The following is a 20,184-nucleotide window of genomic DNA, read 5'->3' as shown; positions in this document are numbered from 1 at the left end:
CTGCTCCCTTACATTTTACAGATTTTCTCAAATGTTGATCTCACAAGGATGTGTAAGGGTAGATAGACACAATTGCTAATTTGGGGTTTGGACTGGAGAGCCAGCTTTATAAAACTGAAAGGAAACAATTCTCTACATTTTCTGCACCTTCAACACTGCAATGCAACTGTGATCTTTGTTCCAAATGATAATGATCTCTATGCAAGCTGCTATAGTGTCACTTTCTGGGATATATTTATTTTCTTTACAAGAAACTATCCATTCTGTCTTTGAGAGTAATTGCTTTCTTTTAGCACTTTGCCTAAGGCAGCAGAAGGTGAGTAGGTTGATTATTCAATAGTAGATATTGTCCTTCTTTTCTCTTTGAGACCAGGACTCCCTTTGTAGCCCAGGCTGACCTCAAACTTATGTTTCTTACATCTTAGCCTCCCAAGTGCTATGGGCAGGTTCCACCACCCTCAGCTAACTGGTTTTCTTTGCTTTTACTCAGATGCACTTAGCTGCATGTTCCATCTCAGGTCTCCGTGCTAACTCAGCCACCTGGGAGCTCCTCAGAGCAGGTTGTTAGAACCATCATTTGTAACGCCCTGCTATTACTCATCATTTCAGCCTCTTGCATCTTCTATTCTGCCTTACCACTTTGTCTGTGCTTTGGTTTCAACAACAACAAAGCATTTCTTTTTCTATTGTGTTTCCTTTTATCTTTGTGTTTGCATTTTTTATATTTTTCTTTTCCCCCTTTAACACAGCATAAGGATAAACAGAAAGAACGGGAGATTTAAAAATGTTTTCAACTTTTCATTTTTATTATTTTAAGTTCTTATGTACTTATAAAATGCATTATTTCCCCCAATTAAAATGTTCATGTTCTTAGATAACAGAAACAACCTAAGGAGATGATACTGCATCTTATCATAGGGGAGGGATATTATATCAAATACCTACCATGAGCAGCTAGTCCTTGTGTGAGGTCCTACATGGTAATAGCTAGCTGTGAAGGGAAGAAAGTATTATCCAAAACCCCGTGACTCAGAGTGGCCTTAACAGCATAAACAAAGTTACAGAGCTCACAAGCTAAAGAGCCAGAATTAAGTCACAGCACATGCACTTCAGACTCAGGGCACAGAGTCTCTTGAGCTTCAGCCTCTTCCCTGAAAACTAATTTTTATGGTACTAGAAGGTGCTGTGTAGGCTTCCAAATAAGGGAAGTATTCAACCATCCTACTCATCCTATGACACCTATGAACCACAGCAATGACCAGCATATGATAATCAAGAATGTGATAGTGGCATGCACACATTGGTTGTAATCGGTAACTCTCTAATTGGATGGAAGACCTGCTCAACAAGAGGGAACTGTGCCTGCTACTGGAAGGCTACTACTCAAGGCTAGTGGAGTCATGGATCTTAGAGGAGACTTTCAACTACCATTGTACTAAACCAGCATAATCTTTAACACATTCTAGGTATTTATCTTCCTATCCACAGGTATATGTAGTCCTCGGGCCTCATTAAGGAAACTTCTCTTTGAAATAGATGGAGACCATTATAGAAAACCATAAATATTCAAAATGCAGAGTTGTGAAGCCTAGTCCCGGTGGATATATCTATAAAACACTCACCTAAGGCTCAGGGGACATTACTGAAGAGGATGAGGAAAGAGTATTAAAATCTGAACAAAGACAACAATAGACAGGCTATAGTGGCATGTGACAGGGACAGGGCAGGAAGCATCAACCCTACACTAAGAACACAAGAAATAGTCTTCCCTGGGGTAGGTAGAACACACCAACTGGTTATCCAATACCAAATAGTCAGCCCTAAAGACATACATATAAATAACATTATACAGATTGAATAGGGGTTTTAAATATATGCATATAGCAACAATTAATGAAAAAAAAATAGACCATGAATTTGAAAAAGAAAAAGGGGAGTGTGTAGGAGGGTTTGGAGATTGCAAAGGGAAGGGGGAATGATGTACTTATAATTTCAAGGAAAATGAAAGAAATTTAAAGAAAAGATATCCCAGTTTGTAGGATTTTTTTCTTCTTGGCCAGTGTGTTAAGGATTAGCATTCTGTGAGGTCCCAAGGGGATGTGGTCTATGGAATGGTCTTGGAAAACAACCATCCTCGTTTTCATCACTCTCTTGACTGTGATACAAGTACAAAAAGTACTTCACTTGAGTGGTTATGAGGAATAAATAATGTGATGAAGAAATTGTACCTGGCATTTTAATACCACTCATTAATAATTATGAAGAATTGTCTATAAATGTGCAATGTTCTCCAACTAATACTGAGGGTTGCATGGTGTCTAAAACCTGTTTTTATATTTTCATGAAAAATTATATAATAATCAGTCTTTAAATATGAAATTTTAGAGGTTATTTTATGCACTCTTACTTAAATGTTGAAAACAGACTCCTAGACACTCAGCAAAAGACAGAGAGAAATGACCTTGTGGTTTTAAAACCAGCAGATCATCAAGAAAGCAAACTGCCCCATGTGAATAATCAGGACTTGATTAATTGTTTTGAGAATCCTTAATTGCCTGCTGTTTATCAATATAATTTAATTGCCCATACACAAGATTGTGATATAAATAGAACAAGTACTATTTTATGAGGCATGATGTCATAGTTTTCTTCCGAAGAAATGATATGAAAGACAATACTCTCACTATTTGGCTTTGACACCGACACTAAAAATAGCACCAAGTACAGTTGAATTTAATTTCTGGTTCTTGTGTGTAAAGTACAAGAGTATCAGCTCATCATTGTTCTCTTAGCTTAAAAGTAAGAGAATTGGTAATTGTGTGGGTAGCCCATATACTAAAATAAGAAGATACCGAATGGGTGGCCCTGCATACAGATGACATGTTGATTTGTGAAGCATACATATTTTAAGAGTTGGAGTGGGGAGAAGGTGGAGTAGAAATTATGTAAGTACAGGACTCATGTCTGAAATTTTTTTAAAAAAATGCCTTAAAGGGGGAGGGGAAGAGGAGTGAAATCTAGATTGGAGTCCATTTAGGTACAGACACCTCTAGTTATTTACACAATTTTACTCATAGTTCGATGTTATAGCAGAATATCTGCTGTTATATATAGAGAAGAGAATGTGTATCACCCAAATGCCTCATTCTATAATAACCTTGAATTTTGTAATGAACACATTTGTCACTTTCTGGAAGAAACCCTTGAGTGTCAATAATATAACTCATTTTCAGTTGGATGCCACAGGAGCCACTGGTCAGAGGCATTAAAGAAAGTTAAGTCTTGACTGGAAACCTGAAGAAGAAAGAACAGATTATCACCATCTATGCTTATACATATTTCTGTTGTTTTGTTCTTCATGACTGTATTAACATGCCTGTACTTTTCTAGAAAATATATCTTCAGCAGTACCTCCCATTTTTATTATCTAAGCTGACTGATTTCAACTCTTGGGGTGTGAATGTTAACATTTTTTGATTTTTAGATTCAACATGTTTTGATGGTAGCCTGGTGACACCATCACTAGCCAATGTTCTAAATGTAGATATAGAAAAATTTTAACTGCCCCCAGTGAATCAGAAACTAGTTTAGTTCCTTAGACAGAATGCAAGTAATCGTTTTTATAAGATTTATGTTTAGTGTTTTATATACTATATCAATAAAATACTCAATTATAATTGCCAAGACTAAATCATGTTAGTTTATACAGCTCACTAAAATTCTAAATAATTGATTTTTTCAGTTTATTTGAAATTGTTTGTTATCTCTATAAATGAGATATAGTCTCTTACCCAGGCTGGCCTTCAACTCACTATGTAGACAAGGATGACCCTGAACTTTTTGATGCCCCTGCATCAAAATTCTGAGTGCTCCAGTCACAAATGTATGTTTCTATTTCTGGTTTATGCAGGTTTGGACTTCAAGGACTTCATGTATACCTGTCAAACACTCTTCCAACTCAGCTACTACCCCAGCAAAATTGATAGTTGTTAAAATAACATGTTTTTTATCTTCTAAGATTTGCTGTTTTCTGTATATTTGAGTCAAGTGGATAATATAATGTAAAGTTAAGTTTTAACTTATTTAAAGATAGCAACCACAAAGTAAAGTATTTGAAATTTTTAACATTTTCTTTCAGTAGGCAATATATAAAACACAGTGTATATATCATATATTCTAAGTGAACAATAGATGACTTTATGCTATAACTTATGCAAATGTCTTCATTTGTTTGTAGACAGCATACTAAATTCAGAAATCATGGCTCACATTTCAGGTTCTTTTACCAAATAATGATTGAGCACCTAATTTAATGATAAATATACCTTCTGTGTGAAGTGCATGCTTTGGAAGTGCAAGCACACTTTCATTTCCTACTGATTAAAATCCACAAATAAAAACTAGTATGATTTGGAGAAGTCACATGAGATGGTAGAAAAAGGCAGTCTCATGGTTGTCTTCTCCTATGCAGAAACACATGAATCTAAACAGTTAGTGATGTGCAAAATACCCAGAAGATCTATAAAAAAAAAATGACAACCACTGTAACTGGTACTGGAGTGAGAAATACATACTAAAGAAAGGACTGTTGTACAAACACAGAGGCAGACTGTCTTTTTTGCAGGAAATCACTTTGGTGGCTCACACCAAGCTCACTACAGAAAACAAACAAACAATAAAAAACAAAGAAACAAAAAACAGAAAAGCAGCACTAGGGATATTCCCATGATCCCTAAATCCAGGTGAATACCAACAGGCTGCTCTGTTACCAGGCAGGATTCCATAGCCCGTAGCTGGGTCTCTGGCTTTCATTACCACCAACTGCAGTATCTCTGAATTCTGAAACAGTCTCAGTAGCAGCCTGGCATCATCAGCTTAGGTCTTCACCTGTAATTAGTATTGGATAAGCTTCAGTGACTCTGGATTCCTCCTGGTACTGAACCAACCATGGGAAGTAGATATCAAAATGACAATAAGACATCCTCCCACTCCTGCTTGGATGACTGGAGTCAGAGACAAAAGAAGTAGTGTGTTCATGAGAGTATGGAAGAGCCCTTCCATGTCATTGATAGGATTGCACTACTGCCACTATGCAAAACAGGATGGAGAGTTCTCAGAAATTTCATAAAGGATCCACATGTCCATTAATTGAACTTGTTTTATATCTATAGAAAATGAAACCATATGTAGAAAAGGCACCTAGAACCCCCTGTTTGCTGCATATAGTATAGAAAGTAATAATCTAAAAATTCATCCTAGGATGGATAAAATGCATGTACACATATTTACAAAATGGAAAACCATTCAACCATTAAAAAAAGGGTGAATGCTTATTATTGTGCCTCGACATTACAGTGGGGTGCTCCAATAATTGATGATATTTTGTATTCCTAAAAATGCTGAGAGAGTAATATTTCTCACTACAAAAAAAATGATAACTATGGAAGAGTTTGAAGTATATGGACATTTGATAACTGGATACATTTCACTATCCCCTAATGGATAACTATTTCAATATACTGTGTATAGTAAGTACCTATTATTTTGTAGACATTGTAGTAAAAATATAAAATGGAGTTATATGCATTGTATAGCTAGTTTTCCTTCCTTATTGTGAATGGTGGCAAGCATTTAATAATGAGCCATGACATGTAGAGTTAGAAATTGAGTCACATTTTAGCTGAAGCAGATACTTCATTACATAAAAAATTATTGTGCAAATCCTCCTTGAAATGTGAGAGAGTGCTTTCTGCTCAGTATTGATGTTTTCAACCTTCCTAATCTTTCATGTTCCTATAACATATACATCAATATTTACCTGAGGCTGCTTCTTAATTCCTCTCATATTTTTAGACTTAAATTCTATTTCTCTCCTGTTTTCAAGATTACCCATTACTGTAGATGGAAATAATTGAGAAAATAATCACACAGCCATTAAAATGAAGTATTTGTGTACAGCTACCTATAAAGCACATCAATAGTGACAGGTATATCATGTTCTAGGAAACTGTGCTCTATGTGGCTGTAAATTCAGATTTTCATAAGTTTGATTTTTCTAGAACGTAATTTTCATAGATGATAGCTCAGTAAGGGCGGAAGTCATACAGGCCTTGTATATCCATTTTTTTTAACTCCAGCACTTAATTGTTAGCATATAACAGGTGTCAGTTAAGTAATTAATACTAAATTAAATTAATGAAAGGGTTATATGTTTATATATAATTCTCTAAAGAGCTACAGAATAATGATTTAACAAGAAAATGCTTGAACTGTATGTGAAAACATACCATAACATCCTGTTTGTACCTCTAGTCTTCTGAGTGGGAAGAAATGTAACCAATAGCATCCTATTAAATGTCAAAGACACCAAGAGTGTGTAGATGAAGGCAACATGCTGCAGTGCTGTGATGTAAATCAAGGAAAGTAAGACGCTGCATGTAGGGGTGGGCTTGGTGGCTAGGAAGGATTGATGAGAGAGGAAAGGCATCTACAAGTGGTTACCCATCTCATGGGGCAAGCAGTTCTTACAGTCATGGTAAACGAGGACTAAAGGAGGAACAGAAGACTGTATAGGCCATTGTGAGCTAGCGTACTGCAGTCACGGACGCTCCATTTTATCCAGTTTTGGACAATGACCATTTCTAAGAGCTCAGTTTTCTCCGAGTAACTCTGAACATCTCTCCCTGGCATTGTTCAAATGAACATCACATCTGAAGCTTAATTATCGACCTGTTTTCTTCCTCTGTACTCTTAAAAAGTGGCATAATTTTCCACACTGGTTCTATTACAAGAAAAGACTAGTTAATGCTGAAGTAAATGCAGCAGCCAGTCTCCTTTGTAATCAGAAGTTCCTCTTGGCTGGGGGAGCCTTGAATCATAAAGAGGCTTTTTCTAAAACCTGCAGCCCTAGGTGGATGCATGGCAGGAAGGAAATAGTTAGCTGATTTGGCCATCAACCTAATTTTGCTGGTAGGAATTATTGACGGCAGAAACTGATTCTTGGGTAAAGGAACTGCTGAGGTCAACATGCTGTTTCCAAAATAATGCTAAAATATTATAATGCTATGAAACGTCTACTGTTGGCCTATTACCTCATTAATCTGAGAGGGAGTTTTTACATTTAGTTGCACTGAAGGACTCTTACCAAGTAGCAAATGAGTTAGGGCTTAATTCTCTTGTTGTTAAAAGTTACTTATGCATGTATTCCCAACTTCATCCCTTTCAAACTTGAGCAGCAGAGCTAGGCACTGTGCTGTTGTCCTACTGACTCCCAGCACTCAGCAGGCAGAGAGGGAGATTATGAGTTTGAGGCCATCTGGGACCATGTCACATAGCTCCCTCCAGCCAGTCTGGGCTATAAGGAACAGGCCAAATAAATAAATAAACTTTAAATGAGCACAAGAAAAGGGGGAATGTGAAAAAGAAAAGAAAAGTGAGGTTGCTGCTTGGTGGCAGAGCACTTGTCTAGGATACTAAAGGCCCTGGGTTTGAGTTTCAACACCAGAAAACAAAGTAACAAAATTAGCATATGTATCTGTGAGTTTAGTTGGTATCACTGAAACTGAGATAGATATACATTCTGCCAACCAGAGACAATGGGGGTAAGGACTCAGGTCACTCAGCCTTCCTTCCACAGGAGAGCACCCTCATGGCCCATCACATGCTGTAACACCCCTAGGAAACACTGAGAAGACCACCTGCTTCAGCAGGTAGAATATTACAGTCTGGCATGAGGCTATCAAGATGCAAATAGTTACATATGGATTTTTTGGCAGCCACAATGACAGTGTTTGCTATTAGATCGGGTCATTTAGCTAGATCCCAGTCAGGCCAATGGACCCAGAAAGTCAGGAGGGAGGAAGGAAGTAAAAGTATGTTGTAAGGCAATCCCAAGGATCATTTTTCTCCCCCTACAAACAAAAGAGGAGACCAGAGTATTGTGAGATTATCTTATCATTCATCAGCCTTAACAGAAAAAGACTCACAGCATAGAGGATAGATAATATACTTCTCATAGAAATCAGAAACCCAAGCTACATTTTTACCAATTTCTGCCTAAGTTTCTTGGTCTGAAGTAACACACACATGAATTCCAGGAAATTGTGAACTCCCTGACCTTTGTTAAATCCCATAGCTTACATTGGCTTTAGTATTTTTGCGTGTTCAACATACTATTCACACTGCATGATTTTGTGTGTGTGGTCTGAAATAATATAACTGCACAAATGCCATAGATTCTTGAAAACACATGCATCAATGCTGTGGCCATATCTATTGAAGATGAGTTGTGTGTTTAGTCAGGATAGCTTATATCCTAATAGTAATCATCATCATCATCATCATCATACCCTAAAGTCCCAGTGGCTCAAAGCAACAAAAATCATTTTCTTGTTCATATTATCTGCTCATCCCAGGCTGTGTGAAATGCACCCCAGCCTCTTCCTTCACAGACTCAGGTTGGTCTTGGGAGGCTCTGGAAATTCCTAGTTGTTGTAATGTGAATGTAATGGGTACTTGTGAGTTACACACAGCACCCTAAAGCCTATGCCTGGAACTGTTACATATCAACATGTCCCCTCCCACACACAGGTGACAGAAGGAAGTCACATGCCCATGCTTAACCTGAAGGGAAGGAAACCTGCCATCCTAGAGTGTGTCAATCTGAGCTGGGAATATTTGGTGAAAAAAAAAAAATCACAGACCACCACTACTGTAATTGGTTTCCACTTCATAGTGGAATCATTTGTAATAGAGAAGTCTTCTAGATGTTTCTCTTGTTACTAATAAATATTACCACATTCTTTATACACAGCTTTTAACTACCAAGTGACAAAATTGATTTTATATTTTCTTAGTTTCAAGGTTTGCTGGCACTAAGAGTTGTAGTAGCCTCATAGCTGAATGTTCTAGATTCTTTGAAAGGACAAAGCAACTGTATAAAATTCTACTTTTGTTTCCTTTGTCAAACAGACATCGATGAGTGCTCTGATGGCTTTGTTCAGTGTGACAGCCGTGCCAACTGCATTAACCTGCCTGGATGGTACCACTGTGAGTGCAGAGATGGTTACCATGACAATGGGATGTTTGCTTCAGGTGGAGAATCCTGTGAAGGTCAGTAAAAGAAGGCACTGATGCTACAACTCCTTTAAGTTGGGAATATAAAGTAAGTTGTAAACAATAGACATAGAGTTAATCCCCAAATCTCTGACATTTGTCAACAGTGATTAGGAGTGTATTAATAATCATTTTTGCCTCATAATTATATTAATGTTTTATATATCAAATGTGTGAGCCCAAATATCCTTTTTGAATACTACCCAGGGTTGAAAGATGTTTTAAAATGAAAAATCCATTTTACCACATAAACTTTGAAAAATGGAAGCATTCAAAATCCTGACCCTCCAAACAGGAAAAAACAAAACAACATAAACAAAACAAAACAAAAAACCCTTAGATGATGTGAACAAAAAAGTGGGGACCCAGGGCTGGATAAAACATGAGAACGTGCCAGCCATGGGTTTTATGCCATGTGCACTAGGCTGGGCTGTTCCAGCAGCAGGATTGCCTGGCAGAATAAGGCTGAATGCTGACACCAGAGATGTGGGTCTTATTTGAGCTTATAGGACTGGAAAATTCAATCTGATTACATTCAGCAATTGACCATTAGTTTTGAGTGTTTTCAGTGAACTGACAAACAGCTCTACTATATTCCCTTTACTGAGAGGTGGCTTTATGAACCAGGCAGAGCAAGCAGTATGCCAGGGAAATGACGACACTGAGTTTGCCTTCAGAATTCATGGCACAGGAAGAAAAACCAAAGCAAAATTCAAGAACTGCTGTTTCTTTACTTCCTAAAATCGTCATAGGGCAGTCGTGTGAGAGACAATGGGTCTAGGATTCATAGTGTAATCCTTCAAGAACCTAGCAGAGGTACTTGATGCCTAGGTATTAATATGTCTGCCATCCTTTGTACATAGAAGGTTCATGCAAGAAAAATAAGACAGACTTATGTGGTGGGCTCAGGTTTCCAAAACACTGCCAGCAGCAACAGAAGGATCTCTAGACTGGAGCAGAGAACACATCCAGACTTCCTGTAGGAGCAGAGAACATACCCAGTTTTCACACAGGAATTGGCATGCTGTTGTCTTATCAGGAACTAAAACCTAGTATTAGCTAATAATCACTTAAAATAGTCCAGGGCTGCTCTTCCCATAGTGTTCACTGATCCTTATGGATAGTCTGTGTTACATTTCTGCTGCTGTCATTGCATAGCTCTGTTGATTTGAACATGAAGAAACAATGTTCTTCTACTATCTTACAAATATGTGACCACAAGTTTCAGTGGAAAGTTGACTTAGTTACTTTTCTATTGCTTTGAAGACACTGTAACCAAGGCAACATCATGTGCATGTCCCTCCTTCCTACCTCTTCCCTAGCCTCAGATACACAGGTCCCATGGCCTTTGAAGTATGTCAACTGGAATTTCTCATGACATCTCAGATCCAATGGACACCATCTGAGCTCCTTATTTACTAGAAGCTTTACAGGTCCCTAAGCAAGGTGTCGAAACCATTATCTTAATGACATCTTTTCTTTCTTTCTTTCTTTCTTTCACATCTGGAATCCAGTAGATGAACTCATTTCTAAATTCACTGTATCAGATTTCTAAATGTATCCATTGAAAACAGATAAAATCTGATGTACCATCAGCTCTGCAGTTACCACAGTGGCCTAAGGTCTCCCTTATCTGGGCTGTTGATGCAGTCTTCAGACTAGCCTCCCCTCTTCTATTCCTGTCTCCCTGAAATCCATTCCCTTCTTTTTACACTTCTGGACCCCTTTGTCTCTCAGAGTAAAACCCAGACCTTGCCCATGCTTGTGGTTGATAAGGACATATATGGCATATGTGTTTGCTTTCCTGCCATTTTTAAAAACATACCAGATGGATTCTTTGCATGAGCTCTTTGCTTTGCGTGGAATGGCCCCTCCCCTCTTTCCTACCTAGGCTTTTACTTAATCCAGATACCCTTGCAAATGCTTCTCCTGGAGTTTCCATTTGAAATAACCTTTGACACCCTTCACTTGCACTGCTCCACTTTCCTTCAGAGAAACACTAAATTCTCCCAGCATCTTATTACATGTTCCTTTGTTTATTTGCTTACTATATTCCTTGGAGTGTGAGCTCGTAAGTTTTGTTTGCTTGTCAGCTGCTAGATCTCCAGGCCTGGAACAATGCTGGGCACATGATATTGATTTACCTAGTGAAAATGATTGAGAAGGGCAGTAGATAGGTAGGTAGTGTGATTGTAGTGTTGTCATCTTGATATAATTTAGGGTACCATGGGACTCGAACATGTCTGTGGAGGGCTATCTTGATTACATTAACTGAGGTGGAAAGAGCTATGTGCTGTGGGTAGCATCAGTTCCATGGGTTGGGACCCCAGACTTTATGAAAAAAGAAAGTGAGCTATACACAACATCCATTGCTCTCTTGCTTCCTGACTGCGGATACAGTGCGCCCAACTCCTTCAAGCTCCTGTGCCTGCCACCATGGACCATCAAACACCCAAATAAACCCTTTCATCCTTGAGTCACTTTTGCCAAGGTATTTTTATCGCTGCAGCGGGGGGGGGGGGGGTGGAAGAAAAGAAAAATGACTACACAAGTGACACAATTGAGAGACCTTTAAAACTTTTAAAATTGAAGTATGTTAGGCATAATCCACATTAGAATTAAACATGAGTATGAGCCACAGTAATGTAAATATTGGATATATTAAACAGACATAGTATTCAAACAAAGTAACTAGTGCCCTGTTGATTTCAAAAAGTAAAAAGATTATTGAACATTAAACTACAGCGTGATAAACATAAGACAGAAGAGCAGGAGATTCTCTCAGATATACAGAAATGCTTTTCAAGGCAATCCCACTGATATAGAGAGTTTTCTTAAAAAAAAAAAAAAAAAAAAAACAAAAAACTAGAAGCGTACTCTACTATTATCTACCAATAAAACTCAAGGCATTTATTAGACAACCGTACTATTCTCTCAGAAGGCAGTCCTCTCTGGAGGACTGCTTTAAAAGAAATGCTATGGTTTAAAAAAATAAGCCAGAAGTCTATACAGCTGCCCATTTCCTGCAATTGGAGTGATTTGCCAAATTGTAATATTAGTATTTTGAAAGACTCCATTGCAAGAGTATGGTAATATCAGTGAAGGAACCATTCTTCTGTTGCTTAAAAATAAAGGCATTTCAAATTGGGGAAGCCACAGCAGTGTGTTTGCAATTACTGTGAAGTGCAGGATTCACACTTGAAGACATGGGTAATAGCTATACTATTTCACTACTTTTTAGGCTATACTTATGTCCATCATGTGTGTACATTTAGATGCTACATCCATACAAATTTTTTGCATTTCTTTCCCCTCCTCTTTCTCAGTAGTTTAGACTTTCTTCCCAGGTGATGTGCTTTCCTGCTTTAGGCCATGATTTCTTCTATGCCCACAGTTTTTGTAAAACTGGGGCACAATCCAGGGTTTCCCCATAATTGTCTATTTTACACTCATGTACCCATAGTTTTTCTTTCTTTCATTTTTCAAATCAGGCGAATTTTGAGGTATTATGTTCAAGTCAAATATTGCATATTATTTATTTAAGTCAAGAAGAAGGTGCAGTTACATGCATCTAGTTCAACTCAACAAGCAAATATTGAACATATGACAGCCCCATTGGGCACAGTAATAGGAGTATCAGAAGAGAGGGTGCTGTGAGTTCTTAGCACATGAGGTGACCATAAGGCAAAGTGGGAAATGCTGATAAAACTCTCAAATCTAAGAACACAAATGAAAGGTGGGATATGCAGGCTGGGGGGGGGTGTTTCTTCCCCTTCTCCACTAAGGAATCATTCTTGTAGGATTTTTAATTTGTTCCAGGACTTTGTTAAGCACAAGCAAATTATTGATATGAATTGAATGTCTGGTGGTACATTATTTATGATTTATTAAAGCTTGCCTGAGGGTTGAGGGTTCAGAAAGCAAAGCTAGCCACAAGCCATAGAGGTCAGGCAATGGTGATACTCACTTTTAATCCCCAAAACCATACTAGTTAGCCTCAGGTGATGGGGGCACACACCTTTAATCCCAGAACTCAAGAGACAAGCACACCTCTGTTTCTTCAAGGCCACACTGAGCTATTCGAAACTGATCCAGTCCTAAAGAAAAATAGCTCACATAAAGGTGATCTCAGCTCTTGGGATCACAAACCTTTAGTCCCAGCACTTGGGAGGTGGAGACAGGAGTGATATGACTGGGTGGAGAGAGGAATATAAGAAGCAAAGTCTTAAAGATTTAGTCTCCAGCCATATCAAGGACAGGCAGCAGTCTAGGATTGCAATCTAAGGATTTGTGGATCTAGCCAGGTCACTCTTCGGTCTGAAGAAGAGTTCAGAGTTAGTGACTGACCACTTTGCTTTTCTGATCTTCAGCTTGAAGCTTGAACCCCAATAACAGTCTCTGGGTTTTTATTTTTTGTGTTACAAGGGTGTGATATAAGGAAGTAACTTTCAGTTATGAAATTTGGACATGAGTCTGATGGACTGTTTTTTTAAAGGGTAAATAGTTACAGCATGTCTGAACCAAGTCCACATCTTGGTCCAGACCTGTTTCATGAATGACAGACCTATGTATCCAACACTAGACATCTTCATGCTGAAGCCCAAAGGAAATCTCACAACACGCCCTGAGCAGAGCTCATGCCTACTGTCCTCCCTGATCCTTCTTCCATTCCTTTATGAGACTGTAATCCTCTTTCTTACAGCAGCAACCAGATTTTCTGGGACCAAAACAGTCTTGATTTGCCTTTTCCCTACATTTAAAGACAGAAAGCTCATGTGTCAGTCCTTTGGTGCCTCTTGCTGTGGGTTCCCCAGTGCAGCCCTTTGCTGAAGAATTCAACCTGGATCCTGAGTGCCCAGTTCCATCTGGGCATTTGCACCTTTTGACCAGAACCTCCAGGAGATTTAACAACATTTCAGTCCCCAGTCTCCTGATTTGTAAACTTAGGGCTTCAGCCAGTAGCGTAATGATCCCACAGAGGGACTGTCCCACAAGTCAGCTGAGACTGTGTTCATTCCTTGCCTGGGTTCTTGAACCAGCCAATTCACTGATCTCTTAGCTTCAAACTCTAATCCACTCAAAGTAATTTTCCAAAGTGAAGCCAAAAATATCTTTCTAAAATGAAAATCTGTATTTACTCAAAATAACATTTGTTTGCCTTTGTAATGAAGTTTAAGATTCTTACCTTCTCCTCTCTCAGGGCCAAGTATGGCCCCTCAGCTGTATGGCTGCCTCTTTTGCATTCATACTGGATACTCCATTTGTATCAACACACCTGATTCTCCATAGCTCTAAACTGTATGCCTTCAAATGTAATATTGCTTTAGCTCCTTTTACCATGGCTAAATATTAGTTACAATGTACTTATTAAGTATAAAGAACATACAAGAGAGGGAGTGAGCTCATTCATACAAGAGTGGGCTGTGTCAAATGGTGCTGCTGCTAGTATCTGATGAGTACCAGATGGGACCAATGCACTCAGAACATCATTTCTTTAATAGCCACTCACTAAGAGTTGCTAATATTTACAATACTTGAATTTCTATGAGCGTCACCTCTCTCACACATAAGAGTTCCAAGTTCAGTTCCTCAAACGTATTGGTAATTATGAATCTAGTTTAGATAACAGGTAGAAAAGGCAACTAGTTTAAACTGATTTGCGTCCACTTGAAGAAGGAAGTTATAAGTAACCTATCAAGTGCACTGCCTGCCTTCTTACATAGACAGAGCAACTACATGTACACCATGGCTGTCAGGGAGTTTGAATTCTATGTCTTTATTAGAAATGTGTTTTTCATATATATATATTCTTCACATTCCTGGACATCTCACAGTCTTTCTGGAAATGGACAGACTCATTCCATCCTAAGGGGGATGTGGTACCTAGTGCCAGTGCTTTGCCTAAAAATCCAGTGGGATGAGAGAGAAAGAGGACCACAAATGTTCAGCCTTCTGTGGATAGCATCTTTACAGTGCATGTCAAAAGGATGTATATAGTTAGAGGTGTCTGTACAGTTCCTGATCAAAGGGATGAAATTACTATGGTTAATGTTTTGCTGCATACTATAATTCATAGCTCTCAGAATATTAAATAGACACAGAGGAACACATCAAATATACCCTGTTATTATTAGGAAAAGACCAAATGTAGAGGAAATTTATAAAACTTAATTTTCTTCTCAGAGACAAAATTTTACCTAATCTAAAATATGTGTAATCACATTGTACTTAATTACTGAAACATATCTCAATATTGATTTCTCTCCTAGTCATAGCCCATACCATACAGCACTGCCCTTGACAAATTGAGCTGGAATAAAACTCAAATGGTCATAATACTTGTGGTCACTATCTCAATTTAGTACTTTTTGTGGAGATGGAATTAACACAAAATAAAGGCAAGTAGAGAGAAAAGACACTATGTGGGTTATTTTCAGAATTTTATAATTTAAATGTAGCCAAGATGAAATCTTGAGCAGCCCAGGTATTCAATTAGAAGTGAAATAAAGTCACATAAAAAAGATATTTACTCAATTTTACCTTGACAATTTTCAAGAAAAATTAGAACAGTTTCCCTACTTACAAACTACCAGTTTCTAACCCACTCCTCCCTAACCTGCTCCTCCCTAACCCGCTCCTCCCTAACCGATTCCTCTTGCTGTGACTTCTTTCTTGACCTTTACTTAGAGGAAGCAGATGAAAAAGGAAATAACCGCTTACTGCCACTCATATAATCTCTCTGAAATGTGTTTTGGCTTGTGACCCTTAAATTATGGGATAAATAGAATGAATCACATCTCTTGTTATAGACCTGATCTCTGGGTCATGATACGTTTGCTTTTCATCTGTATGAAAATGCTTTAGACTGCTAGTGGCCACCGAATAGGTGAGGTTGGGGGAAGAATGGGTAGTTGCTGATGGAGTCAGGCCAGGCCTGAAAGGATTATATGAAAGGGAAGTTGAGAAGCAATGGCATCCCTGAGAGATGTGGTAATTGCAGATTGCCTCCCTCGTTCCTCTGTGCTATGTAGAAGGGTTTAAGGACAATGCCAGCAAACCTAGACCACGAAGGAAGCGTACCAGCACCCACCCACACAAAATGCCAGAATTGTATTGTGTGGAGGCGGCTGGAAGACTAAAGTCTGAAATGGAAATCAAAGGTCTCAGGCCCCCCTGACATTTCTCCCACTAGAAAGGGATGTTCTGTAAATAGCACTGTGACACTAGGGATGATATCCCCAAGAAAACATCAGAACACTTGTAGAATTTCTGTGACCAAGCTGTTTTATTTAATAACAAGCTATGTTCTTACTTCCAGAGATATCAATGTTTCTATTTACACAGATATAAAAGTTAATATTCTAGATAAACTTATCTTTCCTTAAAATCAAGATTTTATAATGTTTTCCCATGAACTCCCCAGATTCCTCAGTGCCTTAGTCAGCATGTGAAGGGAAGCATGTCTGGGTAAATGCAGGAGACAACCTGCCTGATGGCAACTGTTTGAAACAAGAAAATTCTGGGTCATACCATGCTGCTTCTGTTGCCTGTAGATATTGATGAATGTGGAACTGGAAGACACAGCTGTGCCAATGACACTATTTGCTTCAACTTGGATGGTGGATATGACTGCCGGTGTCCCCATGGGAAGAACTGCACAGGGGATTGCGTGCACGATGGAAAAGTCAAACACAATGGCCAGATCTGGGTGCTGGAAAACGACAGGTGCTCTGTATGCTCTTGCCAGGTTGGTATGAACAAAACTTTGTGCTTGGGTTGTAATTTTCACACATTTGAAGTATGTGGGTTGATGTGTTGACAAATGTGTGCAATCATTTAATCAAAACGACAGTTACTATAACAGAGCATTTCCATTAACACAAATGTTGACCAGGTTTTTCGTAGCTAACCTTCTCCCTCCCACTCTGCCTAGAAGCAGACCACTGCTGCTTCCAATTAAATAATCATTATAATTAAGTTAATATTTTCTAGAGCCTCACATAAATGGAATCAGACAGAACATGTTCTTTGTGCCTGACTTCCTTTTGGCCCAATAGTATATTTTTCCATTTATTAAATATATATATTTCTTTTTGTTATTGAACTATAGCCCATTGCACCATTTATCACATTGTATTTATCTACATTAATAACACTTTATGACTATGTTAATTTTTCCTGAATCATAAAATTATATTTGAATGAAAGAATAAATGAAGTCGGAGTAGGTAAGCCTTCATTCACCCAAGAGTGGAAAATGTCTGTCTGGAAAAATATTATATTTAGATATGTGTTCTCTAGTGTTTACTCAGTTAATGGTAGGGACTTAAATTATAGCTAAATGAATATTTTTATGTGTAAGATAGTCAACTACTATGAAAGAAATCAATATTTGTACAAAAACTTAATGCCTAACCCAGAAATTTGGCAAATTGTGAGGCTGATTAACAACTACAAAGCTCTATAATAACACATCTTACTTTCATACAAGAGTAATAACCAAATTACTGTATAAAATTTAAATATATGAATATTCATAATATACTTTTATGTATGTGTATGTATGTGTGTATGTATGTATATATATGTATGTATGTATGTATGTATGTATGTATGTATGTATTTATTACTACATGGTGACCATAACTTTTGCTAGTAAGTTTCTGAACATTTTCTTTCTGGTCAAGTCATTTAAGTAGTATGAAGAGGAAATTAGAAATCTTCCAGCTTTGGGCTCATTTCTGGAATTTTAAAGGCACATTATTAGTTGAGTAGATGTTGTTGGTCATCCTGCACTGTGTAAGCCATGGTATTCTGAGAAATGTAGAGATGTGCTAACACTCTGTTTATCTTCTAATGCAGACTGGATTTGTTATGTGTCGACGAATGGTCTGTGACTGTGAGAACCCCACAGTTGACCTTTCCTGTTGTCCTGAGTGTGACCCAAGGTTGAGCAGCCAGTGCCTGCATCAAAACGGGGAAACCGTGTACAACAGTGGTGACACCTGGGTTCAGGATTGCCGGCAGTGTCGCTGCTTGGTAGGTTAAACAGAACATCCCCTTCTAGAGTGTTGACAGTCACAAACTCCAAGTCTGAATAAAATGATGGAAAGATGAAGACAAAAACACTGTCTGGGGTGATGGAGTGGCCTGTCCTGGGTGTGCTTTCTCTTGATGTACCCCTAGCCTAAGCAAGGAAATATTTCCTATGGCTCCTCCCCATCCATCTTATACTTGAAGATAATTATCAACAATGCATTCATGAAAAAGAAATCATTCTTTTCCAGTAAAATCATTAACTACTCTCTGTAAGTTCCCCACATGTAAAAAGCAAAACAAAGGTAACATTTTGGAGCTGGGAAGATGGTTCAGTGGTTAAAGTACTTGCCCCAAGTGGTGAGGAACAGAATTCAAATACCCAGAACCCAAGGAAATGACTCATGGGCATGGTGGGGTCAGTAATTCCAGCCATGTTAAGCAGGAGCAGAGGGTCACAAAGCAAGCTTGCCAGCAAGATTAGTCATATTGATGAGCTCTGGATCTGACCGAGGGACCCAGACTCAGTGAATATGGTGGAAGATCAAGCAAGAATACTTCATACCATTAGCCTTCGGCATCTCTATATGAATGATCATCCCATGCACATACATCCACACACATGCAAAATTCATACATACATACACTCATGTGCACATGTATTTCCTGGAAAATGAAAAAAAAAAAAAAAAAAAAAAAAAAAGACAAGGAAACACTTTTTCCCTAAAGATTGTCTGTACTGCTGTGCAGTTGCTTTGTTCCACACACAGTGACTATGTATAATGACATATTAGGACATCTGTATGTATTTGTTATTTGTGAAACTTTTATTGAAAACAGTGGGTAAAGAGAAAAAGGTTACATAGGGAAAAACAAAACAAACAAACAAACAAAAAAAAAAACCCATCAACTTTCCCCAAGTGACTCCATTTCTTGTTTGCTCCTGATTGTGTAAATTAAAAGGGAAAGCTGCTGCATGTTGCATGTGTCTTGGCAGTAGAAGTGTCACAGGAAAGACACCTTTGAAGTCATGGCCAGTTTCCTTCCTGTTTGTGTGGAGATATATTTAGGGTCATGCTTCTGTGTTGTCTGTCTTTTTGTCCTTTCAATCCAAAAATCAATTGCAAGAACAAGGTTGGTTTCTGTTCCCAAAGGCTGCTTTCATCTCTGAAACCTTGAGGTTTAAAACCAAGGGGAAAACAGCAAACAGGTGGGACCTGCTTAAGGCTCAATTTAGGGTTTCCCATGTGCAATAAGAGAGGGAAATCAAATTTTTTGTTGTCTTATTTTGTGCTGCTTTGTTGGGGGCAGCATATTAGCAAAGAAATTGTCAAATGCTGTTCATACCTTGTTTTTTTTTTTTGGTAAAGGTATAAAACTTTTCAAAGATTAATAAATAAGTTAAAGGGAAAATTAAGACTAGCTGAGGATCAGAGATTGTAGAAACTTCTTCCACTATCCCTTGCTCTGAAGAAGATGGAGCTGTTTACATTTGACTGTTTTGGAGAAATGGTTGTTGCTTTTGTTTTAATGTTGTTCTTGTTTAGTCCTCAAAGGCTGTTTAAACATCCATTGCAAAAGAGATTCCATCATCCAGTGGGGCTTCTATAGGTTCTCTGAAGATGTGTGGGCTTTGAAGATCTAAGTATAAAAATCATTCTCCCGTCCTTCCTTTTTGCCTCTCTTTTTCTTTGTTACATTTCTTTTGCCTCTCTCCCTCACAGCAAGGAGAAGTTGACTGCTGGCCCCTACCTTGCCCAGAGGTAGAGTGTGAATTTAGTATCCTTCCTGAGAATGAGTGCTGCCCACGTTGTGTCACGGATCCTTGCCAGGCTGACACTGTCCGCAATGACATCACCAAAACTTGCCTGGACGAGATGAATGTAGTTCGCTTCACTGGGTCTTCCTGGATCAAGCATGGCACAGAGTGTACTCTCTGCCAGTGTAAGGTAAGGCTGTTGGGTACAGGAGTGAATTTTCTGCCAGCTGTACTCAGGGCTTACAGATGATGGTGTGCTTCACCTGGGTGATGGA

General features: G+C 38.4%; 1 protein-coding gene across 2 annotated transcripts in view; it reads left to right on the top strand.

Annotated features, from left to right (window-relative positions):
- Nell2 (neural EGFL like 2) overlaps positions 1-20,184 on the top strand; it is a 260,369-nt gene that overhangs the window by 233,105 nt on the left and 7,080 nt on the right. For both annotated transcript variants that reach the window (XM_051189737.1, XM_051189735.1), the window contains exons 17-20: positions 8,971-9,111; positions 16,668-16,861; positions 17,977-18,153; positions 19,875-20,099. In XM_051189737.1, the coding sequence (XP_051045694.1) occupies positions 8,971-9,111; positions 16,668-16,861; positions 17,977-18,153; positions 19,875-20,099 (737 nt within the window). The remainder of the gene's footprint in view (positions 1-8,970; positions 9,112-16,667; positions 16,862-17,976; positions 18,154-19,874; positions 20,100-20,184) is intronic.

The sequence above is a fragment of the Phodopus roborovskii genome, unplaced genomic scaffold, assembly GCF_943737965.1.
Source record: "Phodopus roborovskii unplaced genomic scaffold, PHOROB, whole genome shotgun sequence".
Classification (NCBI taxonomy): domain Eukaryota; kingdom Metazoa; phylum Chordata; class Mammalia; order Rodentia; family Cricetidae; genus Phodopus; species Phodopus roborovskii.
The sequence above is the reverse complement of the archived record's forward strand: the minus strand, read 5'-3'. Positions and strand labels throughout refer to the sequence as shown.